At 60.0% G+C, this 21,011-nt stretch overlaps 2 protein-coding genes across 2 annotated transcripts in view; one reads left to right on the plus strand and one right to left on the minus strand.

Moving 5' to 3' along the window:
• FBN3 (fibrillin 3) overlaps window positions 1-15,000 on the plus strand; it is a 116,710-nt gene extending 101,710 nt beyond the window's left edge. The window contains 12 exon segments of the mRNA XM_062179352.1: window positions 93-227; window positions 377-502; window positions 1,204-1,410; window positions 2,557-2,682; window positions 5,525-5,647; window positions 5,851-5,967; window positions 8,499-8,625; window positions 8,727-8,766; window positions 8,768-8,849; window positions 10,279-10,513; window positions 11,648-11,801; window positions 14,680-15,000. Coding sequence (XP_062035336.1) covers window positions 93-227; window positions 377-502; window positions 1,204-1,410; window positions 2,557-2,682; window positions 5,525-5,647; window positions 5,851-5,967; window positions 8,499-8,625; window positions 8,727-8,766; window positions 8,768-8,849; window positions 10,279-10,513; window positions 11,648-11,801; window positions 14,680-15,000 — 1,793 coding nt within the window.
• Window positions 15,001-16,575: 1,575 nt separating this feature from the next.
• Window positions 16,576-20,900, minus strand: CCL25 (C-C motif chemokine ligand 25). Its single transcript, XM_062179229.1, has 5 exons — window positions 20,683-20,900; window positions 19,026-19,140; window positions 18,807-18,925; window positions 17,863-17,964; window positions 16,576-16,658 (listed from the first exon to the last, which is right to left on the minus strand). The coding sequence occupies exons 1-5, from the start codon at window positions 20,753-20,755 to the stop codon at window positions 16,651-16,653; spliced, it is 417 nt and encodes a 138-aa protein (XP_062035213.1). The 5' UTR covers window positions 20,756-20,900; the 3' UTR covers window positions 16,576-16,650.
• Window positions 20,901-21,011: the final 111 nt, after the last annotated feature.

The raw sequence follows: 21,011 nt of genomic DNA on the forward strand, positions 1-21,011 counted from the left end.
GCAGGGCCTGGGTGGGATCCAGGCCCCCACAGCCCCGGCCCTGGGTCCCGGGGTCCCGGCCTTGGCCGACAACTGTCCCTGGTCATCTGAAGACATGGACGAGTGTGCGGACGGCTCCCAGGACTGCCACGCCCGCGGCATGCTGTGCAAGAACCTCATGGGCACCTTCACCTGCGTCTGTCCCCCGGGCATGCAGCCCCAGCCCAGCCCTGGGGAGGGCTGCATAGGTAGGGGTGGGTGCAGGGAAGCCCCTCCCAGGGGAGGAGGGAGGTCTAAGCATGGGGGTGGGGTGGGAATACTCAATGGGGGACCCTCAGAGCCCCGGGGAGGCCAGCTGGGGGCCCCAGCCTGCCCGCCTCATCCCCACCACATGCAGATGAGGATGAATGCCACACCCAGCCCGGCCTCTGCAGCCACGGCCATTGTGTCAACACGGTGGGCAGCTTCTGGTGTGACTGCCACGAGGGCTTCCAGCCCAGCCCCTCCCTCACCGAGTGCCACGGTGAGTGCCACCACCCGCCCACCACGTGGCACCGGTCCCTCTCCCAGCCTGGGAGCCCCTCAAAACTCAGATAGCATCTGGGACTCCAAGGAGGGGGCTGCAGAGGGTGGCTGAGCCGACGTCCCCCACCCACACGTCCCAGGCATCCCTCTGCCCCTTTGATCCAATACCCAGGGAAGAGCGGACTGCCTGCTCTGTGCCAACCCCAGTGACCTCTGACCCAGGAGCCATCTTTCCCTTGCCCCCCACTTCCTGGGAGCTAAGCCTGGCAGGCTACTCCTCCCCTAGACCCCCCAAACACAGCTCAGCCCTAAATGAGCACAGCATCTTTGCCCCAGACCACCCTCCTGGAGGGACCGGTGGCTGCCACCCTGCCCCGCCCCGTCCCCAGCGTCCAGCCTGAAGCCGGCCCTGTGTGCTTCCTGCATGTCCCTGGCAGCAGCCTTCTGTCCTGTCCTCCCCGTTCTGGCCACCTGCCGCCCCACCCTTCCCGAAGAGCCCTGCGTCCCTTGCCGCTGTGCCCTCTCTCAACGGCCAGGAGGCCGTCCAGGCTCTGCAGCCCAGCCCAGGGCCATCGCTCTGATATTTAGGGCTGCAGCCAGTCCGGGGACAATGACTCTGAGGATTTCACCACGGGGAGGGGCCCCTGACGGCGGCAGGATTCCACCGCCCCCCACCCCCACCCCACCCGTTCCATGCAGATGTGCGGCAAGGAGCCTGCTTCTCCGAGGTGCTGCAGGCCGCGTGCCAGGCCCGCTCGAGCAGCGGCGAGGCTGTCTCCAGGGCCGCGTGCTGCTGTGGGGGCGGCCGGGCCTGGGGGCCCCGCTGTGAGCTCTGCCCCCTGCCTGGCACCCCTGCCCACAGGAAGCTGTGCCCCCACGGCTCGGGCTACACTGCGGAGGGCCGAGGTGAGTGCCCCACTGAGATCACGCTCCTGACTGTGAGTCTGTGCTCCAGCGGGTGCTGGCCCCTGTGACAACCCTGTGTGCGTGTGCCAGAAGGTACCGGTGTTTGCCACGTGTGCGGAGCTCGAGTGGTCGAGTGCGCAGGCTTGTTAATGAGTGTGTGACAGTGTGTCAGTGTGTGTGAGCTGGTATTTATTGTTGTGTAGACGTTTGTTAATGAGTGTGTGCTAGGGGTCATGGGAGCTGGTGTTGTGTCTGTGCACACGTGGTTTTGTGCCATGCTTATTTGAGAGACAGAGACAGGGAGAGCCGCCATTGACTGCTTCCGTGGAGGCATTTGGGACTGGACCAAGGACCACCCAGGTCTCCCACGTGGGTGGCAGGGACCCAACTACTTGAGCCATCGCCTGCTGCCTCCCAGGGTGTGCATCGGCAGGAAGCTGGAGTCAGGAGCTGGGACTCCAACCCAGCCACTCCGACGTGGACGTGGATGTCTTAACCATGCCTCTTCTTTGTGCCTGAGAGCATGCGAGCCATTGTGTGTTCTCGCGTGTGTGCCTGAGAGCATGCGAGCCATTGTGTGTTCTCGCGTGTGTGCCTGAGAGCATGCGAGCCATTGTGTGTTCTCGCGTGTGTGCAGGTTTATCAGTAAACGTGCGTGTGTGCACCACCGTGCGGGTGAGCTACCGTGTGTTCTCTACATGTGAACCGGCAGATGTGCCATCTGCCCATGGGGGAGGCGTGAGGGCAGCCACCTGAGTGCATGTGTGTGCGTGAGCGTGGGTCTCAAGGAGCCTGCCAGTGAGGTTGAGGCAGGGACCAGTGGTGGAAGAAGAACCCATTCCAGGGTGAGTCTCGTGGACAGAGGGGCCCCAGTGCGTGTGTGTGTCCCTGGGACTCTGCAGTGCCATCTGGCCTGTGGCCAGTGTGTGGCATTGCGTGTGCTCATGGATCCCTGTCTGTGTTTCTCCATCTGTGTGTGGGTGCCCTGGGCAGCTGTTGCTGGTGAGGCTTGGTACTGAGTGTTCGTCCCTCCAGCCTCGGGGTGGTGGGGTTGGGCTTAGGGTCCAGTGGGTGGGGCCTCAGCATGACTGGCAGAAGGAGGGAGGCGTGGCCTGGTGGCCCCAGCCACGCCCTGCTTGTCTACAGATGTGGACGAGTGCCATGTGCTCGCTCACCTGTGTCCCCACGGCGAGTGCATCAACAGCATCGGCTCCTTCCACTGCCACTGCCAGGCCGGGTTTGCGCCAGACGCCGCTGCCACTGCCTGCGTGGGTGAGTCAAAGCTGCACCCTGGCCCCGCGTGACCCCCAGCCCCAACTTTCTAGGGACTTCCAGTGTGTGACGCGTGGGGTTTTCCTTCTTTCTTCCCTCCACCTCCTCCTCCTCCTCCTCTTGTTCTATAATAATAATTTTATCAGAGGAGAAAGTTTCAGAAATTCTAGAAAAGTATAAAGACCGAAATGCAGATCACTCAGAATGACATGTTCTGAGAAAACTCTCATCAGCATTTCGCAGTACTACTGGCCTTCTGCGTCCTTAACAGTCGACTAATCATGGGTTGGAAATATTTGAGAAAAATAAGTTTGCGTCTAGGGGTGAGCATTGTGGCGTAGCACGTTAAGCTGCTGGCAGCACCCCCATCCCATATCACAGTGCCCAGGATTGAGTCCCAGCTGCTCCACTTCCCATCCAGCTCCCTGCTAGTGCTTCTAAGAGGAGCAGGTGATGGCTCAAGTACTTGGGTCCCTGCCACTCACATAGAAGATCCATATGGAGTTCTTTTTTTATTATTTTGTTTTATTTTTTATTTTTGACAGGCAGAGTTAGACAGTGAGAGAGAGAGACAGAGAGAAAGGTCCTCCTTCCATTGGTTCATCCCCCAAATGGCCGCCACGGCTGGCACTGTGCCAATCCAAAGCCAGGAGCCAGGTGCTTCCTCCTGGTCTCCCATGTGGGTGCAGGGCCCAAGGACCTGGGCCATCCTCCACTGCCCTCCTGGGCCACAGCAGAGAGCTGGACTGGAAGAGGAGCAACCGGGACAGAATTTGGCACCCCAACTGGGACTAGAACCCGGTGTGCCGGCGCCGCAGGCAGAGGATTAGCCTAGTGAGCCATGGCGCCGGCGCAGATGGAGTTCTTGATTTCTGGCTACTGCCGGGTCCAGTTCTGGCTGTCACAGGCATTTGGGAAATGAACCAGCAGATGAAAGATTTCTCTCTCTCTCTCTCTCTCTCTCTCTCTCTCTCTCTCTCTCTCTCTATCTCTGCCTTTCACGTACATGAAAATAAATAAGAAGTAAATATTTTGGCCGGCGCCACGGCTCACTAGGCTAATCCTCCACCTTGCGGCACAGGCACACCGGGTTCTAGTCCCGGTCGGGACGCCAGATTCTGTCCCGGTTGCCCCTCTTCCAGGCCAGCTCTCTGCTATGACCCGGGAAGGCAGTGGAGGATGGCCTAAGTCCTTGGGCCCTGCACCTGCATGGGAGACCAGGAGAAGCACCTGGCTCCTGGCTTCGGATCAGCGCGGTGCGCCAGCCGCAGCGCGCCTACTGCGGCGGCCATTGGAGGGTGAACCAACTGCAAAAGGAAGACCTTTCTCTCTGTCTCTCTCTCTCTCTCACTGTCCACTCTGCCTGTCAAAAATTTAAAAAATAAAAATAAAAAAATAAAGTCTGCAGGAGGAGGTGCTGAGGTTCTGTGCAAACACTGAGCCACTTTATAGAGGGGACGTGGATGCTCAGCTTTCCTTTACAACGTGGTGCCTACGACGTAGGGAGACAGGGGAGCAAGCATCCCTAGTCCCCCCACCACACACACACACACACACACGTACACACACATCCTGGTTGTGCCACTTGCCTGGTGCTAACTGTACATCCTGAAATCTGGGGCATACTGTCATCAATGTTAGTGGTAGACTCTAGCCCAAGGGCCAAGTCTGGCCTTCTGCTTGTTATTCTAAATAAAGTTTTATTAGCACACGGCTGCATGTATTTGTTTACTCACCCTCCCGGGCTGCTTTCCTAATATGAAGGCTACGCTGAGTAGCTGCGACTGAGATAATGTGGCCCACAGAGCCAGTATCCATGGAGAATTGGTTCCAGGACCCCCAGTGGATACCAAAATCCACAGATCCCCAAGTCCTTTCTGTAAAGGAGGTAGTGTTTCCATGGAACCTAAGCACATATGCCTGTAGTCAGTTACAGAGCAGAAGAGACAGAGCGGGGGGGGGGGGGTCTCCATCTGCTGGTTCACTCCCCAAATGGCCACAACAGCCAGGGCTGGCCAGGCCAAAACCAGGAGCCAGGAGCTTCTTCCAGGTGGCCCACGTGGGTGGCAGGGGCCCCATCTGCTGCTTTCCCGGGAGCACTAGCAGGGAGCTGGATCAGAAGCAGGGCAGCCGGGACTCAAACAGGTGCTCCCATGTGGGCTGTCAGCATTGCAAGCGGCGGCTTAACCCATTGAGCCATAGTGCTGGTCCCTGTTGAGGGAGCCGTGAGGAAGAACAAGCCGGCACACGTTCAATGCAGACAGTTGTTTTGTTTTGTTTTGTTTTGTTTTGTTTTGTGGACAGTGAGAGAGACAGAGAGAAAGGTCTTCCTTTTTGCTGTTGGTTCACCCTCCAATGGCCACTGCGGCCGGCGCACCGCGCTGATCCGATGGCAGGAGCCATGTGCTTCTCCTGGTCTCCCATGGGGTTCAGGGCCCAAGCACTTGGGCCATCCTCCACTGCACTCCCGGGCCACAGCAGAGAGCTGGCCTGGAAGAGGGGCAACCGGGATAGAATCCGGCGCCCTGACCAGGACTAGAACCCGGTGTGCCGGCGCCTCAGGCGGAGGATTAGCCTAGTGAACCACGGCGCCGGCCATTACAGACAGTTTTCTTTCTGTCTAGTCGCAGTCTGGCTGGCTGTGTCTGCGGACGGGGGACACACGGGCACACAGACCCGGCCGCATTTACCCTCGGGCCATATACAGAAAAGGCCCCATTTCCTGTGTGCATGCACAGATTCTGGACAGCCGGAGTCGGGGAGGTGAAGACCCCCAGCCCCTGAGTCCCCAGGGAATGTCCACGTGTGACCCTCCCCTGCTGTCTCCTCCTCCAACCCCCAGATGTGGATGAGTGCAGTCAGACCCCCGCCCCGTGTTCCTTCCTCTGCAAAAACACGGAGGGCGGCTTCCTGTGCGGCTGCCCCCGCGGCTACCGGCTGCAGGAAGATGGCAGCACCTGCACAGGTGACATCCCGCCCTCTCCCCCGCTCCGGTGCCCCCTGGGACCCCGGCCCCGCCCCCATCCCACTACCTGAATCCGGTGTCCTCTCCGGGGTCTTTCTCCCGTTGCCCCTCTGCTGGGAAGTGGCGGGAGCAGCCTCCTGGGGGTCCTCGCCGCCCCCCGCCCCCAGCCCCAGCCTGAGCCGGCTGGACCGTCTGTGCCACAGACCTGGACGAATGCTCCTCCCGGAAGCACAACTGCAAGTTCCTGTGCGTCAACACCGTCGGCGCCTTTGCCTGCCGCTGCCCGCCTGGCTTCACCCAGCACCGCCACACCTGCTTCGGTGAGTGGTCCCCGCCCCTCGCCCGGGGGCTGCCAGGCCACCCCGGCCTTCACTCGTTCTTTCAGCAAAGAAGCATCAGACACCCAGTGGGTGCCGGACAGGGAGGACACGGGGGTGCCCGGGGACCTCCCGGTCATGGGGCATCTAGAACTTTCTTTGCTTCCTTGCTCCAGGGGCTGGGTGTTCCGCCCCCAGCTGATCTCCGCGCCCAGGACATCTCCCCTTGCACCTGACTGGAGTCCCTGCCAGGACTGCCTCTTAGGGCCTCCCCAGGGGCTCCCAGGGGCTCCCATGGTTCAAAGTGGAAATAGGTTCAGAAGCCAAAGCCCCAAGGTCACTGCCATTGTTTCTCAGTGTCTCGTGGCCCCTGGGGGATCCAGACCCTCCTTAGAGGCTGAGCCCAGCCAAGATGACCCCTTTCAGGCCTCCTTTAATCCACTCAGCCCAGCACCTCCTGAGCAGCACTGAGTATCAGGTAATGCCCCCAGTCAGAGGATGGCAAACTGGCAGCCAGCCAGCCAAGTGTGGCCCTCTGTTTGCTTTTTTTTTTTTTTTTTTTTTTTTTGACAGGCAGAGTGGATAGTGAGAGAGAGAGACAGAGAGAAAGGTCTTCCTTTTTGCCGTTGGTTCACCCTCCAATGGCCGCTGGGGCCGGTGCATTGTGCTGATCCGAAGTCAGGAGCCAGGTGCTTCTCCTGGTCTCCCATGCAGGTGCAGGGCCCAAGCACTTGGGCCATCCTCCACTGCCTTCCCGGGCCATAGCAGAGAGCTGGCCTGGAAGAGGGGCAACCGGGATAGAATCCAGCGCCCCAACCGGGACTAGAACCCGGTGTGCCGGCGCCGCAAGGCGGAGGATTAGCCTGTTAAGCCACGGCGCCGGCCTCTGTTTGCTTTTTTAAATAAAGTTTTACTGGCACACAGCCATGTCCACCTGTGTGGACCTATTATCTGGAGCTGTTTTTGCATGACAATGGCAAAGTGGGATCTTATGGTTTTTTTTAAAAAATTATTTATTTATTTATTTGAATGGCAAAGTGTCAGAGAAAGACAGAGAGATCCTCCATCTGCTGGTTCACTCCCCAGATGGCTGCCGCAGCCAGGGCTGGGCCAGGCTGAAGCCAGGAGCTATGGACTCCATCCAGGTCTCCCACTTGGATGCAGGGGCCCAGGCACTTGAACCATCATGCACTGCCTTCCAGAGCACTAGCAGGAAGCCGGGTGGGAAGCGGAGCAGCCGGGACTTGAACCAGCGCTCCGGTGTGGGATGCCAGCATCGTAAGCAGCAGCAGTGTAACCCTCGGCACCACAACATCAGCTCCTAACACAAAGCTTTGGAGACTAAAAGCTGTCCCACTGGGAACTGGAGCTTCAACGTGTGACTTCCTGGGCCCCCCACACGGGGTCTGCGGCAGTGGCAGTCCCCCCCCTTGGCCAGGTGTCCTTGAGAACGCAGCTCGACAGGGACACCCCCCCCCCCAGTTGTCCTCCTGCCACAGAAGGAAGAGGTTGCATCCGACTTTGTTCACGTCGGGCGCGATTCTCAGCCCTGTGTCTGGTTAGGTTAATTTCCTTTTTTAAAATTAATTAATTAATTAATTTATTTATTTATTTTTGACAGGCAGAGTAGACAGTGAGAGAGAGAGAGACAGAGAGAAAGGTCTTCCTTTTGCCGTTGGTTCACCCTCCAATGGCCGCCGCATTGCACTGATCCGAAGGCAGGAGCCAGGTGCTCCTGGTCTCCCACGGGGTGCAGGGCCCAAGCACTTGGGCCATCCTCTACTGCACTCCCTGGGCACAGCAGAGAGCTGGCCTGGAAGAGGGGCAACCGGGACAGAACCCGGTGCCCCGACTGGGACTAGAACCCAGTGTGCCAGCGCCGCAAGGCGGAGGATTAGCCTAGTGAGCCGCGGTGCCGGCCAGGTTAATTTCAATTCTTACCCAGCATTGCAAAGAGCAGTGTGGCTGCTGAGAAAACCCAGGCACAGAGAGGGCAGGTCAGTCACCTCAGGCCACACAGCTTCCAAATGGTGACCGGGAGATTCACACAACATCCTTTACGTGCAGGAACTGCTAGGGATCTCATTTTTTAAAAAGATTTATTTATTTATTTGGAAGTCAGAGTTACACAGAGAGAAAAAGAGGGAGGGAAGGAGAGAGAGGTCTTCCATCTGCTGGTTCACTCCCCAGTTGGCCACAACAGCTGGAGCTGTGCTGATCTGAAGCCAAGAGCTTCCTCAGGGTCTCCCACGCGGGTGCAGGGGCTCAAGGACTTGGGCCATCTTCTACTGCTTTCCCAGGCCACAGCAGAGAGCTGGATGGGAAGTGAAGCGGCCGGGACTCGAACCGGTGCCCATATGCGATGCCGGCACTGCAGGCGGCGGCTTTACCCACTGTGCCACAGCGCCGGCCCCTGGGGATCTCATTTCTCAGAGTCAGGAACAGGCACACACAGAGAGTGGGACTGCTATTGGGTGCCCCCGTCTCATGCCCCTAACCACCAGGCAACCCTGCCTGTGTGCTGTTCCCTGCAGATGACAACGAGTGCTTGGCCCACCCCAGCCCCTGCGGTGCCCGTGGACGCTGCCACAATGCCCCAGGCAGCTTCCACTGTGAGTGCTACCAAGGTTTCACACTGGACAGCTCCGGCCGTGGCTGTGAAGGTAGAGCCGGGCATGGGGTGGGATCTAGACTGCGCATGGGCTGGGGGATTGCTGCTGGGTGAGCCCCTCTCCCTCCCGCCCTCTGTCTCTCCGTGTGTTGGACGTGGATGAAGGTGACGGGCCCCATCGCTGCCGGCACGAGCTGTCAGAACGAGCTAGGGGGCTACCGCTGTGACTGCCCCCAGGGCTTCACCCTGCACTCCCAGGGGGCCCAGTGTGTGGGTGAGTGGTGGGGGCGGGGAGGAAGCCGGAGCCCTGCCCCCCCCCAGGTCTGTGCAGAGTGGACAGTGAGGGACCACCACCTGATGTTGTGACGGAAACAACTGCCCAGAGATCAGATAGCCTGGAAGGTCAGGGCTGCCGAGCAAAGTGTTCAAGTCCAGATCCTCAGGCTGTGGTGGCTCAGGGGATTCAGTGGAGGAAGGTTCTGAGACAGCTTGTGATCACTGGGAAAGAATGCTGTGATTGATTAGTGATGTCTGAATGGTATAGCAGAGTGCTGTGATGGACTAGTGATGTCTGCCATGGGTGGGGCAGAGAGAGCGTTGTGATCAGCGACAGCTGCCCTGGGTGGGATCAGAGTGTTATGATTGATTAGTGATGTCTGCCCTGGGTGCAGCCATGGGTGGTAGAGGTATGCAAGCTACTTCTTGCCATAGCTATCCCAAAGGCCCTGTATTTGCGGGGCTCAGCTCCTGCCTTCCAGTCTTCCTGATGGGCTCATTCTCACCACTTGTCTTCATTTCTCCCCTACAGTCTGGCTTTCACCTTCTGCCCCGTCGGGCCCACTTCCTGTCCCAAGACCTGTCCATCGTTTCTCCTCAGCCCCTCCCCTAGACCTCCATCTCTCTGGGGCACCGTGGCCTGCCCCTCCTGGACAGTGCCTCCTCCTGTGGCCTCCTGTGGCCACTGTCCACTCCTGGGCAGACGCTGCCCTCTCTGCCCCCTCGTCCTGTCTCCTGTCTTCAGCAGAGCTTTTTCCCCTCCCACGCCAGCCTCCCAGGGCATCTCAGGGCTCACAGATCATCAGCCCGTGCTGGTAACTCCTCATTCTCAACCCGTGTCCTCCTCCACGTGCTTATCCCTTCTTTCTCAGATGTTGCTGAGAACCTGCCTTGTGGTGGGCCCTGAGGATACAGAAGCGAGCCCAGAACTGGCTCCGTCCCCCCTCCCCGAGCTGGCAGGGAGCTGGGAGCGCCTTGGACCACTCAAGTTCTAATACCGAGAGGCAGACAGGCAGATGTCCCACAATGGCCAGGACTGGGCCAGGCCACAGCCAGGAGCCAGGAGCTCCATTCAGGCCTCCCACGTGGGTGGCAGGGGCCCAAGTGCTCGAGCCACCTCTGCTGCCTCCCAGGGTGTGCGTTAGCAGGGAGCTGGACGCTCTTGGCCTCGCTGGGGTGCTGCCTAACACCTTGCAGGGGTGTGGGCAGCTCCTGGACAGACCTCGGTCTGGTCCCAAGTGTCAGCAACGCTGAGGGTGAGGAGGGAGAGGGGAAGGGCAGGACGAGGGCAGCCACAGTCACCGTGACCCTGCTGGAGGCTTTGATCTTGAACTTGAGCTCTGAAGGGGGATGGTCCCAAGTGAAGGGGACCAGGGAGGGTGCAAAGGCCGCTTCCTGTTCCCTCCCCTGCTTCCTCCTGCCCACAGACGAGAACGAGTGTGTCCTGTCCCCGGCCATCTGCGGCACTGCCACCTGCCACAACACCCTCGGCGGCTTCCGCTGCGTCTGCCCCCCTGGCTTTGACTTCGACCAGGCCCTCAGGGGCTGCCAGGACGTGGACGAGTGCGCTGGACAGGGCAGCCCCTGCAGCTATGGCTGTGCCAACACTGCCGGCGGCTTCCTGTGCGGCTGCCCCCGAGGCTACTTGCGGGCTGGGCAAGGGTGAGAGATGCCAGCGGGGCAGGCAGGGGCCCTGGGAGTGGACGCACACACATGCACACAAGGATGTGTACACGTGTGGGCACAGAGGAGCACACGTGCAGAGGCATGGCAGCTCACACAAGCTCACACACCAACCGCTGTGGTGCACGTGGCTGATGGGCACCCTGGGACATTTGTGGGTCCCCACATGCACACGTGTATCTGGGCCTTACCCTGCATGCAGGCTCGCGAGCTCATAATGCTCGGGGTACGTGTGTGTACATGTGTGTGTGTGCGTGCGTGTACGTGTGTGTACGTGTTTGCACAGTGCTGGACGGACACCCGGATCATCCCTCGGTTGGCATATGGGGTTCATTCCAGGCCCCCACAGGTGCTCAAGTCCCTTATATGACATGCCGCGACGTTTACACAGAACCCACGCAACCCTCTCGTACGCTTTCTGTCGTCTGCACATGACTTATCACACCTAACGCAATGAACACGCTTGGCGGATCCTTGTACTGTGACGAGCAAATAATCCTGTCGGCTGGTGGTGTTCGGCAGAGCTGCCCCCACCACAGGCCTGGGCACACGGTGTCCACCAGCCACAGCCTGGCAGTGACATGCACAGTAGGCTGAGCCTGAGGCCGTGTCACCCTGGGAAACAGGGACCGACCGTACACGCACCTGCCAGTGAGCACACGTGTCGCCTTCCACATGTGCACGCCTACACACACACACAGATCTCTGGGCACACTCGTGCTGTTGAGGCGTCCCAACATGCACACGTGTACACACATGTGGCATCTCTGTGTATACATACACGGCCTCCCTGTGTGCATGCAAGCTGTCACAGGCACAGCCCTTTGCACACACAGCATCCCCGGGTGTACACAGGCTGCCAGGTGCAGGCCCCCTGGGTGCGCTCGGCCACACCCACCCAGCCCCGCACGTGTGTGTCTTGCTCCTATGTCCACCTGGCTAAGCCGTGAGATGCCTGTGCACACAGAGCCCCGTGCACACGGAGCCACGGGCCTGTTTGCACACCAGAGTTCACCACCACGGGCAGCAGAGGAGCAGGTGGAGGGAGGGAAGCTGGGGAGGCCCCACCCCCTGCCCCTGAAGGCCCACCCACCCTACCCGTTCCACCCTTAGGCACTGTGTCTCTGGCCTGGGCCTCGGCCCAGGGCTCCAGGATGCCCCAGGTGAGGGGGAGGAGCCGCTCTCACCTGAAGCCTGCTATGAATGCAAGATCAACGGGCTCGACTCTGGAAACCGGCCTCGGCGCAGTGCACACAGGGACCCCCAGGTACTGTGGGGGCTGCCTGGGGCGGGGCGGAGCAGCCAGGGCATGGGTGGGGGCTGGCAGGGAGGATGTGGGCTCCCGCCACAAGAAACAACTCCGGGGTGTGGGGCCTGCCCGGGGCTTTCTTAATATGTTCAGCCCCAGGTTGTTCTTGGGGGGCCCCTGGGCTCCCTTACCTCATAGCTGATGACGAGCTGGGCACCCCCTTGCTGCCTCCTTGGAGCTCTGCCTTGCATGGCTCTTGGAGGCAGGAGAAACGCCTCAGTCCCCCAGTTCTGCCTCCCCCAGAACCTGGCACCCTCCCCCCGGGCTGGGGAGGCTCCCCCAGGGAGCCCCGCGGGATTTAGCACCAGTGGGGCCCAGAGTGGCCAGTTTAGCAGCCTGCACCCATCTGCTGTGCCTGGCTTTCCTCTCCTGAGTGATGGCCACCAGTTCCCGGCCCTGGTGGAGCTTGGGTCCCTCTCCTGCCGGAGCATTAGGGGTGGGGGTCCTTCCCCCCCACCTCCCAGCATCGGCCTCTGCACCACTTTCCGTGCCTGCGCTCCCTGAGAGTCCCCACCCCTACAGCACCTCTGGAAGTCCCAGGAGTCCTCTCCACGCCTCCATGCCCCTGCACTGAGACCCTGACGCCACCAGCGTGTGCGGGGTGCACGTTTTTGCTGCAGATTGGAGCTCCTTACCCTGAGGCCACTGCTGGTCAGCTCTGAGGGATCTAAAAGTTAAACACATAGTAAGCGCCTGCTGGCTACAACTGCTCCAACTCACACACACCCCCAGCTCCCTCTGCCATCACTGCTTCCTCCCGCTGCCAAGCCCCTCTGCTATATAGGACAAACCCACCTCTGACCTTGAGCATCACTGCCAGCCCACCCCACAGTGGGCATGTCCTAGAGCCGGCCTTCGGGACGTAGCTTTTGCTGAACACCTGCTATGCTCTGAGCACTGTCTTGGGGCAGCAGGGAACAAGAAAAAAGCCCCTTTGCTCGTGGGCTGATTTACAAATAGGGAGACAGACAATAAGTAAAACAGATTGTGTTTTTATAACACCCGGTCGATAAGATCTGTGATGAATGCCATGGAAAAATACAGCCGGCGGTGGGGTGGACGTAGGGGCTGAGGGACCGCCCATGTGAGCTGGACGGACTGTCCGTTCCTTCACCCTCGTTCTCTCTGCAGCTGGTTGCTTCCATTTTTGCTTGCCAGGAGAAACTCTGGCTCTGTGCTTGGATCGTCCCCTCATTACTGGTGCGTGCTCTGTCAGCTTCACAGAGCCCTTGGAGCTCATGACGAGTGAATGGAGTGGTGGACTGGCCCCTGGGCTGGGCACACGTACAAGGGGACTTCAGAGAAGTTCATGGAAAATAGAAAGATAAAGTGGAGACCAGCGTAGTGCCATAGCGGGTAAACCCACCACTGTGATGCCGGCATCCCATATGGGTGCTGGTTCCAGACCCAGCTGCTCTGCTTTTTTTTTTTTTTTTTTTTTTTTTTTGACAGGCAGAGTGGACAGTGAGAGAGAGACAGAGAGAAAGGTCTTTTTTGTCGTTGGTTCACCCTCCAATGGCCACTGCAGCCAGCGCACCGCACTGATCCAAAGTCAGGAGCCAGGTGCTTCTCCTGGTCTCCCATGTGGGTACAGGGCCCAAGCACTTGGGCCATCCTCCACTGCACTCCCGGGCCACAGCAGAGAGCTGGCCTAGAACCCCGGATGCCAGCACTGCAGGCGGAAGATTAGCCCATTGAGCTACGGCGGCGCCGGCGCTGTTCTGCTTCTAATTCAGCTCCTTGCTAACGCGCCTGGTAAAGCAGCAGATGATGGCCCAAGTGCTTGGGCCCTGACACCCACATGGGAAACCCCAAAGAAGCTCTAGGCTCCTGGCTGCAGCCTGGCACAGTCCCAAGTATTGTGGCCACTGGGGAGTGAACCAGCAGATGGAAAATCTCTTTCTCTCTCTCTCCCCCCACAACTCACTCCCTCTCCCCCACTTCCTTTTCCCTACCTTCCCCCTCTCTCTCTCTGTAACTTTGCCTTTCAAATAAATAATTTTCTTGAAAAGATAAAGTGTATTTTGGTGCAAAACAATTTGAAATCCGTGCATAGCTTTTTCATAATAATGTATTTTCCACAACCTTTTGGAAAACTCCTCGAATGCATGGACTTCGGAAGTTTTGGCACCAAATGAACTTATCTTTTCATTCCATCTTTCCACGAACTTTTGGGGACCCCTGTTTAAGTCTGGATTGAGGAAGGTGGTGCTGTGGGCCTTTGCCTGCAATACCCACTGACCACCAGCAGGTGTCAGGAAGCACTCGTGTCTGTGCCACACTCCCAGGGCCCTCTGAGGCTGGGGATTTGAATGAAATAGCAAACAGTCCCCGTGCATGCAAATTAGGTGAAGCCCGCACAGCACTGCCTGGAGCAAAGGAGAAAAGAGTCTTCTGTGGGACTGGATACGTCACCCAGCCCCGGGCAGCCCTGCCATTGAAGTGTGGTGGCTTATTCAGGGTCTTGTCTGGCTGCCAGGACCAGGGAGGCTCTGCAGAGGAGCTGGGATAAAGAGGGGCCTGTCGTCCGCACACAGGGAGCTCTCAAAGAGAGGCAGGTGCAGGAAGCCCGGCGGAAGCCCCCGTGTCTGGCCCAGCTGGGTGTCCTGTGTCTGTGTTGGCCCCAGAAGCCTTTCTGGGGACTGGTTTATGTAGAAAAGCCATTGGTCACAACCCCAGCCATCCCTGGGTGACCGCGGGGGCTCCAGAGCCCGACGCCATCCGACTGGCCTCCCCTCCTGCCTGGGGCTTTAGGAAAAACCTCGAATTCCCTCGGTGGCTGTGCCCCAGAGCCCCCCGCCCAGTCTCTGACCACCCACTTGGTGTGTCTCTCCAGGTGAGCCTGGCTACTCTTGACCCGGAAGTTCCGCTGACCTTGCACCTGAACCTCTCATGGCTGGGCCAGGCAGAGCGCATCCTGGAGCTTCGGCCAGCACAGCGGGGGCCGGGGGGCCAGGCCCGCTACATCATTGCACGTGGCAATGAGCAAGGCTTCTTCCACATACATCACCGTGGCGGCCTCAGCTCCCTGCAGCTGGGGCGTCGGAGGCCGGGGCCTGGGACCTACCAGCTGGAAGTGGTGAGCGTGGCGGGGTCCCGGGACGCCCGGCCGAGGGTCCGAGCCTTGCGGCTGAAGGTGCGGCTGCAGCTATTCTAGTCGGAAGAGGCCTCCCCAGGCCCCGGGGCTGCCGTGCTGCCTAGGGGGCGTGAGATTCCAGAAGCAGCAACCTACCCTGTCGACCCCCAAGACTCAGGAAGACTTGAATCCCCACACGAGGACCTCACGCCAAGCCAAGGGGACTCCAGTGTTGATGTGTTCCTGGACACAGTGGGCACCCAGGGTCAGGAAGGGGCCCCGCGGCCGCTGGGTGTAGTCAGTCTCAAGCCAAAACTTCTGTACTGCACTGGGGCTCCCCTGGCAGGGGCGGGGGACTCCCTACCACGTTCGCCTTCCCTGGGGTCTTGGCTTGGGACCCAAGTACACACACACACACACACACATATATATAATCAGAAGTGGACACAGCAATAAAGTTATTTTGGGTTACGTGTGTCTGACCTTTGGCAAGCTCTCAAGGTGAGGAGACGCAGCACTCCAGGGCCAGGGTCCTGCTTCCTTCCCCACCCACGTGCCCGACGGCATTCTGGGTATTTTTGTGATCATCTACCCCGCTGGTGGCCACCGCAGCTCTGTGGCGGTGGAGGCTGTGGTCAGCACGTCCCCACCTTACAGATGGGAAAGCCAAGGCTCGGAGGGGTCCAGTGCCTCAGCCAGCGTGGCAGGGGCAGGTTGGAAGCCAGGTGCCCACGCCATCCTGCCCGGTTCCCGGTGCGGTCGGATCTGCGTCAGCCTGGGCGCCAAGCTGGGTGGCGGGGATGCTCGTCACGCTGCCAAGCGTGCAGTCAGCCTGGCGTGTGTTGTGTGTTGTCACAGAGAGCAGTGTGTTTGGTCCCAGGCAGGCAGGGTCGTCATCCCCATTCGCTGGGATGGGGTTGGGGGAGATGGGAAACGGATTTTATGGAAGCTGCCTGGGTCCCCCAAGTAGTGCATGGCAGGACCTGAGTGTGACCCCATTCTTCCTGGCACTGCACCCTGGTCCCTGGCCTCAAACCACGGAGATGTCCTACAGGGTTTTTCTCCAGAACATTCTCTCTGGCTGAGCCTCCAGCTGCAGTTGACCTAGTCCCAACCCACAGGAGTTACCAGAGGTCTCTGGGCAGCCCATCTGAGTCTGAGGGTGTGGAGAGGTCCCTGGGCTCCCCACCACCCCGGAGCTGAGGCCAAGCAATCATAGCCACCCCCATTGCACAGCCAAGCAAAGAGGAACCAAGGTCACTGGCTGACATGCAAGTTTCAACCCACCTGGTGCTCACTGCCTCTCTCCAGGAGCTGTCCATCATGCCGGTGGGGGGCGGGGCATAGACCTCAGGGTGGGGATCACATGCAATGCACCCCAGGCTGGTACACCCCGAGACGAAGCAAGAGCAAGACAAAGAGCAGGAATGGCATCCTTCCAAATAAAGTTTTATTGAAAAGTTATAAAAACAAGAAAGTACAGGCTGGGGGTGGGGGGAGGTGCCTGAACTGCTGTGAGCTTTGCAAGGAACCCAGCAGGCGGGCCTGGCCTGGGGTGGTGACGAGAGGCTGCAGGCTGGTGAGGACCCAGTGGCGAGAGGGGCAAGGGGGCGGGGGGCGGGACGGACGCAGGGGCGGGTGGCAGGAGCGGCCTGGCTTGCCGGGGTGACTTGTTCTGGCGGAGGAAGATCCTCTTGTGTTGGCGGATCCCGGAGACGGAGACGCGTGGGCTCAGAGCCCTGCAGTTGGGGGATCAGGGAGGGGAGAGCAGAGTGGAATTGAGGGCTGTGAAATTATTATAAATCGGTGTATTGACCTCTGCCCCAGGCAGTCCTTGGCACAGAGCTCCCGAAACCCTTGTGATCTGAGCGATAAGCCTGCCGGGAGCCTGCTTTGTTCTAGCGTTTGGTCTTTTGACCCTGTTTCCTGAGGGGCGGCTCCAGCCCCCCCCCCCACCAGACTTCCTGGGCTGGTAGCAGCTTCTTGGGCTCCTGGACAGGGGTGGGGGAGGAGGTCGGCCTGGCCACCAGAAGGCCCAGGGTCCCCCCACCCCCTGGTTCTCCCATGGAGGGGCTGGAAATGGAGTTAGGCATGGATCATGGCCACACAAGGAAGCAAGCCCTGAGCTGTGGCATTCAGGGAGCCTCTGGGTTGGGGGACATGTGTGAGTGCTGGAGTGTGGGGGGTGGTGCACCCCAATTCCAGGGAGGGAGGAGCTCCTGCCCTCAGGACTCTCGCCCCCCCCAGCTGACTTCCTGCTGGTTCCTAAGGGTATGCCCCAGAAGCCACTCCCACAAATACCTGGGTCTGAGGAGGCAGCCCCCTCCCCCAGGGGAGGCAGCCCCCCCGCCCCCCGGGGCTGGGAAGTCAGGGGCCCAGCCCACTGTTTGCAAACTGGCACCTGAAGCAGGGGCCTAGTGCCAGAGGGAGCTGGCTGGGGGAGCTGCGGTGCCCGCCTCCCACATCGGCTGCTCTGCTTCCGACCCAGCTCCCTGCTAACACGCCTGAGAAAGCAGAAGATGCTTGGAGGCCCCCGACACCCCTGTGGGAGGCCCGGGTGTGGTTCCAGGCTCCTGGCCGTTGTGGCCATTTGGGGAGTGAGTGTGTGGCGTGTAGGGAAATACCCTGACACACCGGGTGTCAGAGGTGTTGTGTGGAGCACGGGGTGTGGACGGGAAGTAACGGTTTTGTCTTGTGAGAACCCCGCAGCTCTCGGTGTGTGGGCCTGGCATCTGCTTCTGGCACTTCCTGAAGTCCACCCTTGGGCTGAGTCAGGGCGGTGGGCAGCCGCCTGGGACCCGCCCATGTGAACCTGCAAGGCTCAGACCACCCAGTGAGGACCTGCTGGGTCCTGTGGGTGAGCCCCTTGTCCTGGCCTGGCCCAGTCATGAGCCCTCTGCAAAGGGGAAAGGCGGGGACGGTCACGTGACCGAGCATCCTCACCCAGTTTTGCTGCTGTCCGGAGGGTGGCATTCCTCTTGCCATTGCCGGCGGGACTGCTCTGCTTGGATGATGGTGGCCAGGACTTTCTAGGCTTCTTCCTCCCTGTCGGAGAGATGGAGAGAGAGATAGAGAGCTCTGCCGACACCCTGGAGCCCCTGGATCCCGCCAAGCCTGAAGCTGCTTCTGCCGTAAGTGGCAACTGAAAGTGACCTGGGTTCCAAGCTGCAGGGGGGCTGGCACTGTGGCACAGAGGGTTAAGCCTGCAACCTATATGAGCACTGGTTCAAGTCCCAGCTGCTCCACGTTCGATCCAGCCCCTGCCAAACGTTCCTGGGGAAGCAGCAGATGACGGCCCAAGTACCTGGGCCCCTGCACCCACGTGGGAGACCAGGATGGAGTTCCTGGCTCCTGGCTTCAGCCTGGCCCAGCTCCAGCCATTGTCCTCATTTGGGAAGTGAACGAGTGGACAGAAGATTCTCTCTCTCACTCACTCTGTGACTCTGCCTTTCATAAAGCTTTTTTTTTTTTTTCCAATTTATTTGAAAGGCAGAGTTACAGAGAGAGGGAGAGACACACAGATCTTCCATCCGCTGGTTCACTCCCCAAATGGCCGCAACAGCCAGAGCTATACCAACCCGAAGCCAGGAGCCAACAGCTTCTTCTGGATCTCCCATGTGGATGCAGGGGCCCAATAACTTAGGCCATCCTCCACTGCCTTCCCAGGGGCATTAGCGGGGAGCTGGATCAGAAGTGGAGCAGCGGGGACTTGAACTGGTGCCCATATGGGATGCTGGCACTGCAGGTGGTGGCTTATCCTGCTACCCCAAGGTGCCAGTCCCCTTAAATAAATCAAAAACAAACAAACAAACAAACAAACAGACAAAAGGCTAGCTGATGGGGCTGAGAAGCTCAGAGGCCCGGGGTGGGGAAGGGGTCTCATCCACCTTGCAGAGTCATCTGAGAATGGTGGCAGGACTTCCTCCGTGTGTTCAGCAACTGCATGGCCCTTCGCACCATCTCGTCCTGTGGGTTCCCGCACACTATTCTGTGTTTCAGGCAGAATCTGCAGTGCGTAGAGAGGGGGTGCCCGGGTTAGGGTGCACGGTAGGGAAGCAAGGCAGCATGGGGCCCCCCGCTCCGCGGCTGACTCCGATCTCACTCACCTCACGGCGGGCAGATTGCAGCTTCCGCTCACCTCCTGGAGCTGGTAGCCGCGGGTGCGCTGGAGCACGGCCCACGGCAGGCGGTGGTACGCCAGGCAGCAGTCCTCAGAGACACCTGCAACTGCACAAGCGCCCTGTGCTACTGCCTCCAGGCATGTGGAGCCCCCAGCTCCAGGGCCAACAGCAGGTGCAGCACCCAGCCCCATCCTCCAGGCATCTTGCCGGGGGGGGGGGGAGGGCACCTGCTCTTGGCGAGCCTGTCCCCTCTTCCCCTGGGTCCCCTCACAGTGACTACTGAAGTCCCCCAGCCAGACACCAGGAGTCCCAACTACCAACTAGCAAAAGCAGGTAAAGAGAAACCACACGTCCAGACAGACACAGAGTGGGGTGCAGCGCTGTCTTCTGGGAGCCCCCGGCCTGGAGGAGAGACAAGGAAACTGATCTGCGAGGACACAGGGTTGCACGGGCACTGGGGAACACATCAGAAGAGGGGGGGAAAGATCTGGAGGGAGGAACCGGTGGGATGAGTGAGCAGGGGAGGACTTGGGGAGATGGTGGTGGGGGCCAGCGTGGGCTCCTGCGCCTTGACCTTGGCATCTGAAGTCTGCTGCCGGAGCCGGCCTCCAGGATCCAAGTTCGATCTCTGGTAGGTGCCAGCCAGAGAGGAGGGAGGAGGGGAAGGGCTCCAGCCCCTCCTGACGTCTCCCAACCTTGGCCTCTGAAGGCAAGGGGCAGTGGCATTGGATGGGACCTTGAGCTGCCATGCTCCTATCCGGGTGCTTCCCAGGGCTGGAGGTCCCCTATTGCCCAGGATCAAAGGGCGGGGACTGAACCTGGCTCCCGCAGATAGCAGCAGGGAGAGCAGCGGGGCCCAGCCCACTGCGGGCAAAGGCTAAGTCCTCTGTGGACCCAGCTGAGGGGTGGGAGGGCGGGACTGTGGCTCCTTGACCCGGTCATGCTGCTGGGATTCAACCTCCTCTCTCGGGCTCTCCGGGGACATGGGACCCAGTGCCAAGATCGGGGATGGGGGGGGGGGCACTGCATGTCACCAAGTGCCTGCCCTGGGGCCACCCATTAATGACAGTAGTGGCTGTGGCTGGGCCCAGAGTCTTCCTTTTGCAGGCAGAGGCTCAGTAGATCCTGCTATCTGATCCGTGCAATGGGAATTTCAGATTCCCACTTACAGATAAGGAAACTGAGGTCCATAAAGATGGTATAGCAGCCGCAGGGGGAAAAAGGAGGGAGCGGGGTCCAGATGGGACTCCACTACTGCAGGTCTCCAGCCCCAGCCTTGGCCCTGCGGGGTTGGGACCCTATAAAGTGCATCTCTGCATATCCACCCGCCCCAACACACACCATGCGACCAGGGCTGTGAGTGGCTCTGTCCATGGCTGGAAGCCACCCTCGGCCCCTCCCACAGTCTCTGGGCCCCTGGAATCACCATGGGGAAGAAGGAGCCAGCAGGGCCCTCTGTCACAGTCCCCTGCACTAATGCTGGGAGTTCCTGCACGCCAGGGGCGAAAGTCCTCTTAGAATTCAGCAGAGAGGGGAAGATGGGGAGGGGCGGGGGGGCTGGGAAGGGAGGGGAGGAACAAATGAGCGGGACAAGGGGACAAAAGGGGAGAGAGGCTTCCAGGGGAATGGCCAAAGACAGTACCTTGGGTGTGGACAGCGGGGGTCCAGGCACCCACGAAGCAGACCACCAGGCAGGCCAGGATCCATGAGTTCATGGTGCAGGTTGAAAGAATTAACAGGGCCCCCTGGGGAGGAAGAAAGGCGGGTGCTGAGGCTCCCAGGAGGTCAGCTGCCGGCACTGCCCCCCCCCCTCCACCTCCCTGGCGGCCCTTGGCAAGGGAGGCAGGTCACACAGGCTGGGGACAAGCCTGGCCCGAGGGAACCACTGCTGGTGTGAGCCAAGGTCAAGGGAAGGACTCACTCTCTGGATCGGGATCCCAGGAGCCGGTGCCTGTTGGGATGCCGGCCAAG

Source organism: Lepus europaeus, chromosome 20 (genome assembly GCF_033115175.1).
Source record: "Lepus europaeus isolate LE1 chromosome 20, mLepTim1.pri, whole genome shotgun sequence".
NCBI lineage: Eukaryota > Metazoa > Chordata > Mammalia > Lagomorpha > Leporidae > Lepus > Lepus europaeus.